Below are 19,523 nucleotides of genomic sequence, written 5' to 3'. Positions count from 1 at the left end.
AGGTAATTTGGGAATACAGATGTCCAGATTCGGATTCCAGATGTGTTTTGACATGAGAACACCAAAGCAGCTCGGGCCTACTGCAACAAGACACAAGCAGCAAATACAAGCTTAAGAGATTAGGTAAAGACTGAGGGCTGTGTTTTCAGCCTTAGACATCCAAGTTCCTCTTAGGTCCTTTCACAGGGTTGGACTTCGGTTACTGAGGTAAGGTGGCTAAGATTCAGGTCCAACACACAGGTCTTCCAAATCCTTTTCTCTTTCCCATTTTTCCCTCACATTTGATGTCCATGTCATCACCATCCACCATCACCATTGTCAGCCCTTTTGTTTCTAGATACAAATATTTCAAGTATGCCAGCTTATGAATGATGAAGTCATTCAAAAGAATTATGACACTGGTTTTGCTCAACTTCAAATATCCTTAAGATCTACCATTATCTACTTCTGAAAGTGCAGGAGAAAAGCACCTGAGAGTGATTGGAGAAGTACACTTATTGCAGATTCACAACAAGGATCCAAAGAAAATGGGTACACTAGCATGTGACCTACAGAAACTGGTGGCATCACTTATTTATTGTGCACATATATGAAAGACTGTACTGTAGGAGTTTTAGTAATGCCAGGCACAAATCTTTTTAACTAGACAAGTGGATTCTTGTGTTTCATTAAAGTCAATATACACTTTTAAACACATTTGCTTAAAGCAACTGGAAAGAACAAGCCAGTTAAAACATTTTGCCAGCTCTGTGAAAAATGCCAGAATGCTCAGAAGCCATGTTTTTAAGACTATGCAAAACGACCGTAATTGTCATTACTGCTAATAAGGCAGAGGTAATGAAACGAGGATGAACAGTATTTTGGGCACCTATGGCAAGCCAAATGCTAAATACATATTAGAATTACTCAATAATTACATTACCAAAAAAACCCCAACACAAAGAAACAGTCTTACTTCTGATGTGCAGCCATGATGTTTGTGTGTACTTTTCTCCTACAGACGCAATGATGTCAGATCACAATTCTGAAAAAGAAATAAGCTGCTTTTCTATATTCTCTATTCTGCATTCCTACAAATCACATTGCCTGCAATGCCACTTCCCACTCCCCCAAAGGAAAATTAGACTAGATGCTTTTTTTTTATAGAGAGGACTTAATGCTGCAGAATCTAGGTCCTGGTCAGTCTTGACAAACCAGAAGCCTTATTACTGTAGCTGAAACATTTACAGAGTCTAAACATTTTTGCAAACACTTTAAGATTTAACTTCCTACCATTTTCCCAGCAGTGACATGTAGACATGTAACCGCATTCAAACCAAGAAGATCTAGTCAGGCAGTGACTAAGTGCTGCGCACAGCAAACTTCAACTTCTGCAGGGCACGCGAGCCTCTTGCCACCAGACACTTTTGCCCTCGGTGAAAGTTTGGGTAGATGGTTCAGCCTCAGGGCTGGGCCTGTGTCTCCATACACAAACATCACACCCCCTGCGCGAGACACTTGTTCCTCTTGGGAAAGCACTTTCTAACTATTACGCATCTGATACACTGTTGACAAGATCAAACTAGTCAGTTACCATCAGACAAAGAAGGAGGTTACCTACCTCTTCTGATGTTACTTACAAAGTTGCAGAAAGAAGGAGATGGAAAAGATAAGCCAGATCCTCAGTTCTCTCTACAATTTTTGCATTATGTTCACGGTTCCAAGCATCTAACATTATGGAATCTGAAGACTTTTTTTTTCTATGAGCAGAAATATCCTCCTATGAATTCTGAAATTAAGTTCTGGTAATTTTATTGTCAAATTCTTTACAAGCAGTTTATGTTTAATGTTTGCATACACATTTTGATTTAGCAGTTTGCTAAGAAAATATTTATTAGGATTGGAAGTTTAACATAGTAAATCAAACACTTAACATTCACTGGACTTCAAACATAGATATAAAATACCTTACAAAATTTTTTATGGAATTACACACAGCAAATGCACAGGGTTTGTCTGTTTCTACACTGAATTAATCCCAAGCCAAAACCAAAAAAACAAATACCTAAAAGATCACAAAAAGGCATGATAAACTGCATTTTTGTCATTGTTGCACTGCTATGTAATAAGCCCTTTTTACAAACATTTACTTAATGTTAAAAAAATCAATTAAGAATGTATTCCATCTAACAGAACTATTGGATTAACAGCTGTTTTTTAACTGACTTTACACAATGAAATTCTATTAGCAGAGGTACCTTAGTCACTTAGTTTAAAATATGAAGATCAGAGATACAAAAAAATTAACCTTTAGTAGTCTTTAATATAAAATGCACTAAATTCTCCAAAATAAGATTATGACACACTGGTGCCAATTTATGCTGACAAAAGCTGATATCAGCTTCTTTCTAACTAAAATTCATTTCACAAAACCTTTATATATTACATGAATATTCAAGTAAACTATTTAAAATATTTAAAAATGCAAAAAACTGAATTATACAGTGTTTCAGAGACATGGTTAATTTGGGAATGCTGTCATGTCCAACTATATGCATTTATAGATATATTTTTTCTTATTTTTAAGACCATCATGTTACTACCTGATATTGCAAGAAATCCTTGTCATTAACATAGAACTTAAAAAAATTATAACGATTTAACATATCACTGTACTTTTTAATCACTGTTTCTGTGTACTGTGCGACACTGAATCACACTACTGGCTTCCCTTTGTAAAGTGCTGAGTAACAGCCAAATTACATCAGATTTAACTGGAGATGATGGTGCTCAGTGTCTTGCAAAAAAAAAATCACCATTAAACTGCTACAACTAAACAGTAAAATAAAAAAACCCCAAGTTTAGCTGAGTGCATGTGTGTTTACCAGTGTCAAATCTCTAACAAAACCCTGAAAGATAAATAACACTTTTCTTGCAGGCTGCATTCTTTATAACCATCAGCTGCAAGAGCATTAAAATATTTTATTGATGACTCAAACACTGGACACCTTCGGTGGCTGAAGGTGAGTTACTCACTAGTTTTGGTCAAGTGGCTTTTGGGAAACTTTCAGAGCAAAATAACCCAGCAACAGGAAACTGGAATGGAAAATCCAACCATGCACAGTTATATTTCTGCAGGAATTGAGTAACACATGCAAGACAAAGTAAAGGTCAGAACATACCAAAGTAGCAATGGTTAAGAAATTTGTAAAGTTTTCACAGTGTTTCATACAGCCTTTTACTTTAACACAAGTGCATCACTTACCACCACTATTGCTCAGACATTTTAAAACATCTCTTGGCCATGCAGATCAGTTTGAGAAGAAAAAAGCAAATTACAGTTCTTAGGCATTTTTAGACATTAAGTACAACTTGTAATTTTATTTTTATATTCAGTCTTATCAAACAGATGTTTTCAAGATATAATCATTCTAAGCGTTGGGCTTTAACATTCCTCCCAATTTTGTTGGATCCTGAGTGCTGAATGCCCAGCCCAAAGAACTGGCTAAAAATACAAAGCTAAGCTTTGTTCAAATAGCCAAGTTATTACATAAACAAAAGGTATAGTGAATTTCTCATTGGCACTCCTGAATTGCTTCCTTCCTAACCTTGAGATGATCCTAACCTTGAGATGGTTGAATTTTATTCAATTGTTCACATACATCTCTGCCTCCTGGAAACATTACTTGGGTGATTTATGAAGAAGTAGAACTAGACTCAAGAACACCACTGACTTTTTTTTTTTTTTTTTTTTTTCCTCTGTCCAAAGAACAAAATACACATTTTTTCCCCACCTGGCAAATTCTATTTGACGCCACATCACCACCACTCAACATTAACTCATAAAACAGAGACTTACTCCACTGTCAGACACAGCAGGGGAAAAATGTTCAAAGGATAAACGGGAGGCTCTTTACCGGAAATAATTGCCTGCTCATAAGGAGAGAATCCAGCTTCCCCTTAGTTATTCTTTCATAAATTAATATTTTTTTAAAATCATAGTCACAAGAATTTTAGCTATTACACAAAGTTCAAGTTTAAAAAAAAAACAAGAATAAATTAGTTACAGCCTTGTAAACAATTGTTCATTTATGTAACATACTTGGGGGGAAAAAAAGTTCCTTTATATAATAAATCAGACAGTACAAGGCACACATCACACTTAAGAATCCAAAGTGATAAAACCAGCAGATGCCTTAATCCTTTTTGTTCGCTGGTGTAATTGTGCTATAGACACTGTAAAAATATGCAGATTTTTGTTTACATTACAGTCATTTGAAAATATTTCATGACTGTGCTTTTTCTGGTAAAATATTTGTGCTATTTGACAGTACAGTATGACTTGAAGCGCTTGGAATGAATCTTCTCAAATGTTCTCTACAAAGCTGCCAGGGAAAAGGCCAGTTTTTCCATTTCGTTGCAGAGTGCCTTTGAACCAGCCATCCTCACGTTTTTTGTGTACAAAAACAATGTCACCTTCCTTAAGTTCAAGTTCTGCTTCACTCTGAGGAGGATAGGATACCACAACCCTGTACCTGTGTAATTAGAAAAAAATGCCTTTGTTTAGGTTCTTTTTGTTTTAGTTTTTTTTAATTTTTAAACTGATGCTTTAAAAAATATTCCTGTGCATGTTAAAACTTAGGAAAACAGGTAATTGCCTAAAACTGTTTGCTCAGTACGTAACAACTTAAAACGTCTTGAACAGAAAGTAACAATAGCAACATAATGAATGTAAGTCAAATGTATGCATCTCTCTAGTTTTTTTCACCAAAATTCCTGTAAAAATACATATGATGGTTAAATAACGGGACAAAATTGTAAACATCTATTTGGATATAAATACACAGACCCTTCCAGTCAGCATGACTCAACAATAATCAAAGCATTCACAGCAGTAACTGTGCATAATATTACAACTGTATGCTTAATATGATAGTATCCCAGGGAAGACTCTTCAGGAAACGCACAGAACAAAAAGAAGCAAAACCTATTATTTGCACTGGGTTTGGATATTATTTTCATTTGTCTTAGAAACTTCTCAGGATAGAATGGACACAGCTGAACAATTTATGTATTATTATATTAAAAATAAACACTTCTCAAAGTGTTCAACTCTACAATTTTCTTAGGCACCTGATAGAAATAAGAAGTGTGGTTTTTTAAGTTTTTCACAGTAAATATAATATTTCACACCTCTTAAATATAAGCGCATTAAAAAGAGGCTACACTCTTCTATTTTTCAATGTGCATAACACTACTCAATCTCTTCTACCCCGGTCTGAGTTCACATCAACCTAAATTTTAAGTGTTACAGCTCCGTAGACAATTGTGTCATCTTCTTGATCAAGATTTCTGATGGATATTATAAATCAGTTTCTAGTTACATAACCAATAATGTTTGCAACTTGAAAACAAGTAGAATCCATGGCTGACTGTAGAAGCCAAAAGCTTCTAAGGTTAAGAGCCTTAAATGCAGTGCTACAAGACCAGCTGGACAAAATCTAATTTCCAGTTAAAATCAGAACATTTTGCACTCATGAAGATTACTTAATACTTAATAGATTAAGATAATTATCTTAATAATCTTATAATAATTTATTATCTTAATAGATCATGATACATTAACAACCTGATGAAAAGAAAAAATAACAGGATACTTCTAGTAAAGGATGGAATACCAGCTATAGCTCAATAAACATGTAATAATACAAGTTAATAACGAAATGGAGAAAGATACTGTAGTATAGTAGTACATTTTGCTTAAGAACATATAAACCAAAAATGACGGCTGTCCATATAGTTAAAAGTATTCAGAAAAGAGTAGCAGCACTGTGTAAATAATTGAAGTCTCTTGGGAAATCTATGTACAGCAAATCATATTAGGATTTAATCAGTTATCAAATGTTACTTATTAGTGACTCATAAACTATGACTTTGTTTCAGTTATGACATACCCCATATTCCAGAGCACTGGAATTAGTCTCATGCTTCACAGAAGTTACCAAGCCAATTATTAAATTTATTAGTGTACAGGTTCAGAATGCTCCTCACCCAACCTAGGCAGCATGGCAGATGCCTGCACTAACTTCTGTGGGCAACTTGGGTATTAATGCTGACTTAGGACATAAGAAGCAAACATTTTTAATAGACTGTAAGATTAAGCAAGACTGTAAACCTACATGAGATAAAACAATAGCCTCTACTGAGGCAGGACAAGATAGTAAAGGATAAAGAATTGCAATAAAGCTATGAAGAACTTTCACTATTGTAATAAACACGCTGCTTTCAGGCTGAAAATTAACCAGCACACTATGTAACATACACATAGCACTAGTTTTATCCGAAAGGAAGACCGTTAAAAAATGGATTTCAAGAAAGAATACCTGCCTTGCTTACCTTGCATTCTGTCAAATGATGAGCTGTAAACACTGGACTTGAAATATGCCTGGTTTCAGTTTCCAAAGCTGTCCGTCAGTAACCTCTGCACTCTCCTGAACTGACAGACTAGTTTGTTCTTTCCCTACCTTCTGCTCCTGCCTGCCAAGCGTTAAAACCAACAGCTTTTCAAAAACCCATCTTCCCTGTGCCCTCCCTAAAGGATCACCAACTTGTGCATAAATACCATTCTCCTGAGTTTTCCCTATAGTTTTGAACTCCCTCAGCTCTGCAGTAATTGAGTAGTTCTCACTGACTTTTAGCTTCCAGACTACTTTGATATCCATCTTGTAACCTAATGCCTAAACCAAAACACAATACCACTGATGTTAAAATTTACTATATTTTCCAATGTTTAATGAGAAGAAACCCATTACGCTTTGCGTCTTTACATCACATCTCCTTCTTCTCTTGTTACGACAAGCTATCAAATTTTATGCCACATTATACAAATTCTATTTGCCCAAATAGAGGTGATCAGGTCTAGACTCACCACACATTCACACAGCTGTCTATTCAGATCACCTCCGATCAGCTATGGAACAGAAAATATTTTTCCATTATCTATTTAATCATCTACAATATACTGCCAAAACTACCAATTTCATGCAGAGTAAAAAGCTTATGTTTCAGCTCAAAAGTTCATTGCCAGGTCCCTGGAGAAAAATAGTCACATTTACTAAATGTAACCTATGTTTTGGAAAAACACGTTCATTCCCACATTTGAATCTTGCAAAACACTTCCTTGTTTATCACCCTATTCAGTATTTGCAGCTGTTTTCAGTGTCTGAAGGTCAAATTTGCAGATCTTTTGTAGTCACATAATCTATAATATTTTACATGCATCTAAGCTGTACAGTATGTTTTCTTCCTTCTATTTTCTTTGACTGTCTTACAGTATTTTTCACCACTTTTCAAAATATTATCCTAATTCTTTTTAATCAGCTAGTGTTAAAATATTAGTATTATAAAAACAAAAGTATTTTAGCTTCCCAGAAGCAGCCACTACATTTGCCATCAGTTCTTTCCTGGTATTCCCAATATGTCTGGCTGCATCCCACAGTGCTTCTGCACTTGTATTTGTGATTTTTAAAATTTTTATTTTAGCAGCAGGGTGGTGACTGTGATGGTTGTCTGTCTTCACTTTTCTCCATTCTACTTTTCATTTTTAATATTGGCATTTCTCACACTTCTCAGTAACATGAAAAAGAGTGTATCATTCATGTGTTTCTCCCTTTCTTCATTGCTTCTGTTTCACTAGACACAAAATAATGCTTTTCTTCCCAGCTATTTGTAGTTGATTTTTGGACGATTATCTGTGGTTATCCTGATCACCAAGTGGGTAACAATATTTTTCTCACATGCAGAAAATTTTAGCTGAGGAAAACACAGCAATTTGGAATTACTATTATTACACAAGTTAAATTCATACTTACTATTCAGCTTCTTGCTTTAGTTTCTTTTTCTTGTTCTTCGAATTTTTACTTTACAGCTTACCTATGCCTTGCTGTTGTGCAGCTCTCCTATCTGCTGAGTAGGTGCTTTGACTCCTACAGATAATCAACACCCATCTAGGGCAGACTGATTCTCAGCATTTCATTAACAGCATTAAATGCTGTCAGATGTGATAAAACCTGCTGCCCTCTAAAGTTGCTGGCCTGTGCGCTGGAAGCACATGTTACACCAGTCATTTTGTGGTGGATAAAATGACTTAAGAGTCACTTTAATCACGGAACAAAATTACTTCTGTCCTTCGCTGTAACTGGATGAAGGCTTGATATCATAGTTTAGGATATGCAGTGATGCATATTTAGCTTAAACTTCAGGTCTTTAACACCATCGTGCGGTGCTAGGAAGTTTATTATTACAGTGCTGTATACTTACTGTAAACTTTCAAGACTATTTAATCAATGTTTCCCTCTAAAAGAGAAAGCTCATGAAAAGAGCTTGAAATATGCCCTTACTTCTTGTCATGGAAAAAAACCCCACAGATAAACAAATTACTATGTAGTCATAGCATAACATAGCTCCCTCTGGGAATTGTGGGGAGTTGGGTCTGTCTTTTTAATGAAAAGACAGTGATCCTTGGCCTTGTCAGCGCTGCATCAATACAAGAAATCACAACACCCTAAGACAACTTGTGTTTTGGCTGGAGAATCAGAAGAAATGACTGAACACCATCACAGAGTCTGAGGTGAAAGGAATTCTCCAAACTGGAAGCAAGGCCTGGCTGAAATTTCTAACTTCTCTGCTCCTTCCATACAGGGAACATATGAAAGACCATGGACCACAGTGATCAACCAGCCTAGTTCACAGAAGAAGAGAGAATATAAGAATGGGAAGTACAGAGAAGACCTGCAACAGTAAGATGGAAAGGAATGTCATCATCTTCCCTTCCTTTAGTGAAATGGCCACTAGTATTAAGTATGCATCTGCAAATCCATGCCACAAAGAGCTTGTTTGCTATTAAACAAATCAAATGCCCACCCATTTATTCTTTATGATTGGAAACAAATTCACAATTTTTTCTTCCAATTTTCAGTAGAACCTACAGGAAAGACATAATCTAGGTCAACTTTCAATTCTAGTAAATGGAGAAACAGTGGGATGAGACCAAAAATTTGATATTGCATCTTAAAGGAAGGAAGGAATCCGGGGAAAACTCCACATCCAAAACAGGAACATTTTCAAGTGCTTTCCAGGGTTCAGCCAGCTACTTTTGCTCCTATTCCATTCAGAATAATCAGCAGAACCTGACACCTAAGTCCTCTAGTCGCTTTTGAAAATAAAACTTGAACACTAACGATTACACTGCAAAGCCAGAGTCAGAACAGAGAGTAATGTTTCTTTCTCCAATCATTGTAGCCTGTGATTGCAATTGTGATATGTAAGAGCAGAATAGTATCAGCAGATTTCTCTGTTCTTCAGCTTTTTGTTGAGCTTATCCTCATGAATATTTTTCTTTTCAACTCCAGGTTTTCACTGAAGATCCTACTGCATCATCAGTATGTTTCTTACTGACCCCTCCTTCAAGACTAATGAAGGTTAATCAATGCTTATAAATTACTTTCAAGATATTGAGTACAAGGTAAGCAGTAAGTATTATTAAGCAACATATTTTAAGCAATTTGTTTTAAGGAAATGGAAATGTGGCAAAAGCACATCTACAGAAAAAAAAACCCCAACCTTGACCAGAAAAGGACAAAGGGAACCCAAATGAAAATTTATTTAAATACACTGACCAAAATGTAACAATTCTGCATGAGTACCAAAGAGAATGATCTTGTGGTAGTATTTCTCTGGTACGTATTCTCACTTAAATAATAGTAAAGATACAGAGATGTATTAAAAAGTTTGAGTGTGTGTTATTACTAGATAAACAAAAATATATAGCATCGCTTTCTTTAAGCAGTTCTGAGAAGAAATATTTCCACCATGGAAGTGGAAAAAACTACTTTTCGTGAGGATGCAAATAGCTTTACACAAATACCCACTGGTCATGCCAGAATGAATTTGGAATTATTTTCACATTCAAAGCACAGAAACATATTACTGCGCCAAACAGACTGATGACAATGTGAAATAAATGATGTTATTCTTAAAGGAAAGTCTTTGAAGTTTTATGTTCCATCTATAAATGTAAATCTACTTCTGAAATTCAGTATGAAATAGAAATTTCCTGCAAGGAAACTGCATAGAAACAGTAATAATGTTTTAAAAAGCATTAAAGGTATAACAGAAGTAAAATAAAAGACAAAGTCGAAACTTATCTGCTGTCTGGCTCTTAACACATGGATGTAACAAGATCAATGGGCCTCTGGAAATACAACAGTACACCCACGCACCATGAGTTAGTAGTATCAGAACGAAGTCTACAATACAGTCAGCATGAATCAGTTCAGTCCTTGAGCTCTTAAAACATTCTAACTCCACTGTTTTTTCCTGTAGGCCACACAATCCTGTAGCTACAGCAAAACAAATCCTAGGATACTCTTCATATTGGTTATCTACTACCAGGAATAATAAAAAAGAGACAGTGGTTAGAAAACTGTGACTTCCTTCATAGTACGTGCAATCTACTGAGGACTTTGATATTTGAAAGTAATAGATGGACGCAAAAGAAAAGTGACAGAACTTTAAAGCAACTGCCTGGCAGTTTTAGAGTCCAGACAACTACATGTTTTTCAGACTTATTTGCCAGGACACAGAGGCTGCCCTAGAGCTTGCTATGTGGAGCGCACAGTAATGGGGCATTTAGGTAGTAAAAGTATCTTTGCAACAGCTCAAGAAATCACGTATTAAGCCTACTCATAGATAAGGATCTCATTCACCATATATGTAGGTTGGCAGTTTTACATTGCTAATAACCTTAAAGGACTAAGCTGAATGCAAGAATATAATGCGTTCATATTTTGCAAAACAGGAAGCCTATTTTATCTACCTCAGTACTCACACCAAAACCGTGATCACCTTATTTGAATGTCTATTCATAACAAAACCTCAAAGTAACACAAAAAGTAAGCAAATATAAACATAAGCATTAGTTGATAAGCATATAAACCATTGTTAACAAAGTAAGTTTCATCTTGCTATAAAAATCTCAGCTTTTTGAAGCAGTCTAATATACACTGCAGGTGTCAGAAAGTTGATTTTTTTTCTTGGTTTGCCTGAGTCTAGCTGCATGGGATGATTTACCTTTCACAGACAAGAGGCCTGGATTCATTCAGGACTGGACCCAGGGATGAGCAAGGCTGCCGAGGCGGTGGCGCTATTGGAATAGAAGAATCCAGGGAACTTGTTTTCCGATGCAGTGTCTCCTGTGCCAGCCCAGAGACCTCACTGTCTGTGGGACAGGATCCAGCTTTGCTGTGACCACCTGCTGATGGAAGCTCTGGCCCAACTGCACCTTGCAGGGCTAACTCTGCGGCTGCTTGCTCAGCCTCCAGTGTTGGTGATGCTGGAGGTGACAATCGTGGCTTGCGTTTCGTGGACGCTCCAGAAAGCAATTTCAGCAAACCTTTTTTTTCTTTCTGTAAACAAAAAGCAGTGCCTCATTTTAGAACAGAAGTCTCCCATCAAGAGTTGAACATTTCATTCTGACAGATGACATTGTGATCAGACAGGACTCAGTAAATTATGAGGACATATTTAAGACTGTACAAACTACAAAAGATAATTATGAAAATTATAAAAGAGACAGATAATTATTAAAATTCTAAAGAGAAAACCAGTAAGTCATTTAGACCATAAACCTGCTAAGTCCTTTTGCTTAGTTAGTTAAGCTAAGGCTTACCTTAAAAGCCAATGGCAGTGGCCCAAAAGGTTGTCTAGAAAAAGGAGTGAGAAGTTAGATTCCCACTGTGGGAATCTAAGCAGTAAAACATTTTGTTAATATGGAAGTTTCTAGGAAGGCATAAAGAGTCATTTCAAACCAAGCAGGGAAAAAAGTCTGCCCGGGAGGCTGCTGTTTAGATAAGTGTCTTTTATTTATCCTCCCTCAGTAAGGGAAGACCTTCATGATTTAACAGAAATTTGCCACAAGGGGAATGTATTGTGTTTTGCTGCTCTGCTAGAGGGAAGAATTGTAAACATTCTTTTTGCTTGTCCAGACAGGAATCCCTGAAGACTATTACTTACCCTGAAGAGAATTATTTAAGTAGCTTTTGTGTTTTTTGTCTTTTTTTTAAGGGGGCGTGGCAGTCATGTTCTTACCAACCCTTTGACTGAGTAAATTTGGTGCTTATAAGAGGTGCCAGATTATAAGCCCTGGAGACAAAAATAAGTTATTTAACTACAGAAAGAAAAAAGCATGAGCAATGTGAGTTTTTTATTATAGCCTGGGATGCAGTGAAATTGGTGAACTGTGAATGAAAAATCCTTGGTCCTTCTTCCAAGTCTCCAATAAATTAAAGCTATTTCAGCAAAGATCTGCTGTCTACCAAATGGGGGAAAAAAATAAAAAAAGAAAAAAAAGAAGAGAGAAATGCAAAGAAATTAACAGTCCAAATACATTATCATCTTTAAACTTAAAATTGTGAGTTTTTCTAAAAGCCCTGCCTAAAAGCACCTCAGTCTGATTTCGGTGGCTATGGCTGAAGTAATTTTAAAACTAAGTACTAGATAACTAGATACCTCCACTCAACAATAATAAAAAAAATAAATTAAAAAGTGGGTGAGATTAGTGTACAGAGTATGATTAAAACCTACATAAACTTCATTAAGGAATGCTTGTGGCTAAAGAGTACTAAAGGTAAATTCTAAAACACTTGAGATGTAAAGAAAGTGTCAAAAGGAGAAAAAATATTTCTGACTACATCACAATTGTAAAACAAAACCAGTTAGAAAGTTGGGGGAATGTTTCTGCCTACAATATAACCATTATACGGCTTGTAGGACAGTGAGAATGAGATTAGACACAGAGAAAAATACTTCAAATAGAAGGAAGGAAAGCAGAATCACTACAGACTCTACTGATCTACATTTATAAAAGACAGAGTTATGTGCTTTTTTTTCCTTTGTCCAATAAACATTGCTGGTAATGTGTTTTTCATAAACTCTCTGTATGTCTGCCTAATAAGGAAGGTAACGTAAAGAATACTGATTTTCACTAAATATTAGGTTTATTACATTAGATTGAACTTATGTTCTTGCAAGTTCATGGGTTTGGGTTTTTTTATTGTTTGTTTGTGTTTCAAGTGGGTTTTTTTGGGGGGGAGAGAGCTGGCATCATAGGCTTCTTAGTTTACAGATACTTACTGATAACATCTGCTAACAATACAACTTTCTAAAGTATTCAGGAAACTGACTGCAGGTAAACAAGAACAAAATACCTAAAATTCCAGCAATCCAACTAACAGTTCTTCTGAACTCTACCCATTCACATTTTGTTTCTCCGGCTTAAGGCATGAACCTGCTACCCTATTTCAACCCTTCTCCAAGGTCTGTTCTGTATTTTATGGATTCTAAATTATTCTTATATGGCCAAGAATAAATTTGCCCATAGCTGTAGTCACAAAATGGCTGCCTGAGTTTCAGGCTCCGTCTTAAAAACCTTACAATGCTGCTCTTCAGCAAATGTAAGAAAAAAAATATGGATCCCTTACAAGTTTGCATGAAGAAAATGGGAGAATTCAAGGGAATGATTTTACTTTCTACCCACCTTGCCATCCTTGTCTGTTTTACTGACAGCAGCATTTCCACCAGCTGCTAAAGCACTCTCTGGAGATGCAGGAGCTCCAGGGTGAGTGTTTACAGTTCTTCCACTAATATCTCCCTCCAAAGATGAAGCAGCAATGTTGGGAGAATTCAAAGAAGCTGCTGCACACGCCATTGGTATAGTTGAGCGGTTCACATTCACAGCTGTGACATAAGCAGCAGTATTTGGAAGCTGGGGCTGGAGCTGCTGGGAGGCAGCAGAGTGGTGAGGAATGATCACAGCTGCAGGAATAAGGCATGTTGGACTCTGTGCTTGTATAGGTGTGACTGCTGCCGTAGGTCTTTCTTGACTGTGTGTGGCAACTGTAACAAAGAACAAAATGTGAGAGAGTTCATCTTTTCACAAGACACAAAGTGAGGTACAGTCACCGTGTTACAGCTAATCAGTCATAAGGAGCTTCCTTCCCACCTTCATAACATATATTACTATAATGACATCTTACATAGCGCTAAATTTATCTCACCAGAATAAACTAGCATATGCTACCCTACTTGCACCAGTATACAGCAGAAGAATAACAGCACTGGGGAGAAATCCGAACTGCTAAGTAAAACGCTTCAGATACGGAGATGTAAAGTGAAGATTACATTTTAGTTCATAAGTGCTAACTAAATACTGCCTGGAACTTTTTTGTTCCTTTTAATATGCTGTGTAGTTGTCAGGGCACATAAAACAAAGTAGGAAGAAACACTCCTTATAGAAGCTGCTAAAAATATAATTGGATTGTTTTGCCTAAACTATTCAGAAAATCCACAACAGATTTAGTGAGTCTTTCAAACAATAAGTACAGGGGCAATTACTGCTATGAGTGGTTTCTCTGAAAACGTAAGCTATTGTCTCTTGGGAAGTTTAAATATAGAAGTGGATTTACTCACACCCCTGTGAAATAAAAGGAACATCTACACTGGAAGTTGGAGAATAGCACAGGGCTGAATATACTAACCAGGGCTGCAGCCTAGCTGCAAAGCACAGAGTTCTGCATGAACTAATTTATCCTTTCCAAGAAGCAACATTGCTATTACAGTTATATGGTCAACCACACATGCTTTCAGATCATTTGAACAACTTGGGTATCTGCACCACTGGGTGGTATGAAGTGCAGACATCTTAACCAAATAATAAGGCGAAATGCAGCATCCCAGTGCTGCACACTCTCTTTTCTTCAAACAACCTGAAACTTAGCATCTAAGAAGGGGTCATCTCTCTAGCTTGGTGCATGTATATCTCAAATGTATCCATTCACTGATTTTGCAGATACCAATTAGAGTTTCGGGCTTGTTATAAGTGATATCCTGGAATCAAGCCTCCAGCACTTGCTCTCTTTATTCTGCTCTCCACAAATTCCCCTGATAATTTGGTTAGATTGCATCAACATTATATTAGAGAAGACTGACAAAGTTCACAAATTTGATATAACAATCATACAGTATTAGATCCAATTACAATCCCTATGATAAGCAACACAAATTCCTTCAAAAAGAAAGCACCATTAAATGCTATGTGTATTTTCTGGTACATCACCTCTTCCCCTGCAGCAGACCCTTCCTAATGCTTGAGTACCATAAACATTTGAAAAAGGAAGATAAGGAGAGTCCAGCAAGATTTTTTTGTAAAAAACAATTATTCACGCTGTCTTTTGCTCGTCAGACAAAGTCAGTTTTCTTACAAGTAGCTGCTATTCTTCAAGATACATCTATACTTACATGCAGTCAATGGAGTACAAGCGTGGAATGGCTTTCTGGTTTTGTTTTCTTATCCCTGAGGAATCCATAGGAAAAATGTTTCAAGTCACCCTATTTTCACACAGTTCATCATTTAATGAAATAGGCAGAATATACATTTTCTTCTCAGTTCCTTTCAATCAAAGAATGCATACCCTCTCAGCAAGGGTGATGTCAAGCAATGTCTCGCCAGGATCATTTGAAGAAGGGTCTTCAATGTCCTGAGCTAAACTGGAACTGAAGAACAGTCCTACAAAATGCAGCACTGAACTGCGAAGCCTCATCGAGAGGGTAACACTCCGCACAGGTGCTAGGGAAAGCTCAAGATGATCACATTTCAGATGCTGACTACAAAGTTCTCTGTAACATTTGACCATAAAGCAGCTGTTATTGCTTCAGTTTTCAGGCCCTCATAAGGGACAGATCTGTATTTGTGACGGAACAGTACACCTTTACACCACAATCCAACGTTGAATTCTCTGGAGAGAGTGCAGCCCCTTTGATTTTTCCATTTGGGACTTGAAAAGTTGGTGGGAAATATGTTGTATTTGCCAGCTGAATGGAACCGTAAGAGCTCATTTATCTTGCCAGTGGAGCAGAGATGCGGGGACAGAAAGGCCTCTGGAGCCCATAGGAGCTCCCTCCTTTGTGCTGTCACTTGCAAACTTCTAAGCAGCTCAAAAGGATTTAGAGTAGAAACCACCTATGCCTGAGAGGCAGGATAGTACAGATGCTTTGCTTAGTTTCTCTTACCAGCTGCCAATAGCACCTGGTTATTTTTATTTAAAGGTAAAGAATAAAGTTGTTACAGAGGACTATCACATCTGTTCCAGCCTAAGATCAGACTGGAGAAAGATGGAGCCAATTAAAGAAATGAAATACGTAAAGATGTATCTGACCTCCAAAAGCAAACCTGGTGCTGACATCTGAAGATGCACAGGGTGTTTTAGGAGATGCGTGACACTGAAGAGGGAGTGAGCTAAATCCTGGATTTTGAGACCATAAGAAACAATCATCCTTAAGGGGATAACAGATAATAACATTTGCATCTTTTGCTTTTCTTCTGCTCTGCCAGTAAGAATCTTGCGATTAAAGAAAACCTTTGTCATGACTCTCTCAGCCAAGAGATCTTAGGCCCCCAGTTCAAGGCTGAAAGGGGGAACACTGGGAGAGTTTGAAATGGAGTGGGTTTTTTTCCTTTTCTTTTGTGGCCCTAGGAGCAACTGGAACACATCAGGCTCCAGTTGTGTGGTATTTTCCTAGCCTGGCAAATCCACAGAGGAGTGCATGGATTTGGTAAACAAAAACTCTTGAAAACACCACTATCAACCTTTTTGGATGTGGGTTTAAATAACAAGAAGGCATGTTTCACTATGATGTGGCCTGCCCCGGACAGTAAAGGCAGTTATACCTGTCAGAAATACAGGATTTTATGAAATAGATCATGTAGGTCTTGAAGCCAGTATAGCTTTAGTGTTTCAGAGTCAAAGCTGAAAGAAGTTGCAGTCAAGGTTAGAGAACAAACTGGAATGCCTAAGGACCAACCCTGAGCCAGAGACCTGAAAAAGAAGAAGGAATGAATGCTAAAGGTCTTCAAAGATGTTAGGAGATAATTTAAAAGTGAATACTAAATTAGAGCAATCTGTAGCTATTACGCAGTTAACATGAAAAAATAAGCTATGACTCAGATGTTCTTATCACTTTTATTACTATATGAATTGCATATGAGTAGGGAAGCTCAAAGAATGTCCCCATCCCATATACTGCTGGAATAAAAAAAGGTCCACCTTAAGTGCTTGGCATATAAATTCCCAACAGTAGGAGTATGTACGTACACAGAGTTGCTTAGAGGAGAATAAAAGATTCAGCAATCCAGAGAGATATATTGTCATTACAGTAAGCATACAACTAAAAAAACTATGTTAAAAATGCCTTAAATAAAACCCAACACATATTTACACATACCCTGACTCCAGCCACTTGCCCAGACAGACCTTACAGGTTGTCTACCACACATAAAGGCTTCTTTTTTTTTTTTCTTTTTACCTGTTCTAACTGCATTGCGAGCCTGGTTGACTGTCATTTGTCCTGTCACGTGCATAAGGACCTTGGTTTGCGCACTAGTCTGGATATGTGCTGCAGAGACCACAGCTGTGGGTACTGTGCTGGAGTTCACTGCCACACCATTTCCCTGGAGCTTCTGAGATGTTCCACTAGCAGTGGAAGGACTGACCATAGTCACCACTCGTCCCGTTTGGCCAGCAGTAGACATGGGAACTTTTGTTTGTGATGCACTTGTCACTGTCCTGCCAAAAATAAAAGCAAAAAAGTAAAACACAACTGAAAAATGAGCTAGTTACTAAACTCACAGCTCTTTATTATCCAATTTTAGCATTAAATAAAAGAACAGAATCATTTTGAACTGGAAAGTAGATGAACTGTTTAGACGCTTGTATAAAAGTATACCTTGTAACTGGAGCCACGTAATTTCCAGGAAACACACCGATCTTGCTTGTATGCATGGAAGTTCCCTTGAACCAGCCATCTTGACAGCGTTCAAACACTAAGAACATTTCTCCCTTCCGCAGTTCCAGTTCATCTTCTTTTCGAGGAGTATAAGGGTATATAGCAATATACCTAACAAACAGGAAAGTAGATGCAACTGATAAAGCTAAATCAACCGAAAATGTCACTTGTGTTTTCTGACAGTTCAGTCAGAGATAAGAAGGCAAGGCAGAAAGGGTTATGTGTTAGTTGATTTATCATACTGTTACCATATTAAAACAGAAGTTATGGCAACATTAAAGGAAACAATGACCATTAAGAATATCCTCCTAACTGCACTTAAATGTAATGTACAATACTTCTAATAAAACTATTTTCTTAATTAAGTTAATGAACTTCATTAAATAGGTGTTTATCTACACCTATTTATCTCTCTACAACTACCTGAAAGGAGGTTGTAGGCAGGTGTGGGTAGGTCTGTTCTCCCAGGTAACACATGATGGGACAAGAGGAAACGGCCTCAAGCTGCGCCAGGAGAGGTTTCAATTGGACATTAAGAAAAATTTCTTTACTGCAAGGGTGGTTGAGTGTTGGGACAGGCTGCCCAGGGAGGTGGCGGAATCCCCATCCCCGGAGGTATTTAAAAAACACATTGACGCAGTGCTTAGGGACATGGTTTAGTGATGGACTTTGCAGTCCTGGGTTAATGGTTGGACTTTATGATCTCATATGGTTGGACTTTATGATTTTTCCAACCTAAATGAGTCTATCATTATCAACTATAGACCCCACCATACCCCACTTCTCTCTCCCTACACCAGCTTCTAGTATCTCTCACGCTTTGTGACATGGCAACTTCTTTTTTTTGAGGAAGAATGGGGAGCCCAGATAAATCCTGCTAGTTGGGAATGAAAGATCAGTATCAGAACTAGTTTTCATATTGCAAAATTGGAACCTCCCTGTGCAACTTCAGTGTCAAAACATATGTTACTAGAACTTGAAGTCTATGGATAAAGTAGCTACCAGTTACTCACTTGTAAAGCTAATTTCCCTTTTTTCCTTCTAAGCAAGATTAATGTATAATACAGTGCATCTGAAACCATACTGAGAGTTCAGAAACATTTTGCAGTTTTTCCTTTTAAAAAAAACATTCTTAGGAAAAAAAAAAGCAAAAATAAAACTGAAGCTCCTGCAGTTGCATGCTGGAATATTCCTAGGGAAGTCTTCATATAAGATTGCACAGTTTCCTGGAATCACATTAAAATGTGATACTGTTTTAACCACCACAGTGTTCTATTTTCTGCCACAGTTTGAACACAAGAAACCTATTTAAACTGCTTATATAAACATGTTTATATAATTATGGACCCAGACCTATAGGAAATAGCATTCTAATAAATCACATTTTCCCCAAAAGAATATATTTTTCGCAAGAGGCAGCCAATTAGGGTAGACCAGTAGAACATCCCCTTTTTTGAAAAAGGATGCACAACTACTTCTAATGCCATTTTTTCCCACTCCCCTTGGAACCCCAAGGGTAAAAAAAGTAGCTTTACAAAACATTCTTTTGTCAAAAATGTCTTTTGTGCACAGCAACAATAGCATTAACTGTATGCTGCTCCTTTTTGCATTGTATTTTTGTTCCTTGCTGTCCACGCAGAAAACTT

At 37.1% G+C, this 19,523-nt stretch overlaps 1 protein-coding gene across 2 annotated transcripts in view; it reads right to left on the bottom strand.

The window, feature by feature from the left end:
- Positions 1-1,840: 1,840 nt before the first annotated feature.
- Positions 1,841-19,523, bottom strand: part of SH3RF1 (SH3 domain containing ring finger 1) — a 91,213-nt gene continuing 73,530 nt past the window's right edge. For both annotated transcript variants that reach the window (XM_055712485.1, XM_055712493.1), the window contains exons 8-12: positions 17,818-17,988; positions 17,398-17,657; positions 13,574-13,932; positions 11,110-11,444; positions 1,841-4,514 (exon numbers count right to left, since the gene is read on the bottom strand). In XM_055712485.1, the coding sequence (XP_055568460.1) occupies positions 4,346-4,514; positions 11,110-11,444; positions 13,574-13,932; positions 17,398-17,657; positions 17,818-17,988 (1,294 nt within the window). In that variant the 3' untranslated portion in view covers positions 1,841-4,345. The remainder of the gene's footprint in view (positions 4,515-11,109; positions 11,445-13,573; positions 13,933-17,397; positions 17,658-17,817; positions 17,989-19,523) is intronic.

The sequence above is a fragment of the Falco cherrug genome, chromosome 1, assembly GCF_023634085.1.
Source record: "Falco cherrug isolate bFalChe1 chromosome 1, bFalChe1.pri, whole genome shotgun sequence".
Taxonomy (NCBI): domain Eukaryota; kingdom Metazoa; phylum Chordata; class Aves; order Falconiformes; family Falconidae; genus Falco; species Falco cherrug.
The sequence above is the reverse complement of the archived record's forward strand: the minus strand, read 5'-3'. Positions and strand labels throughout refer to the sequence as shown.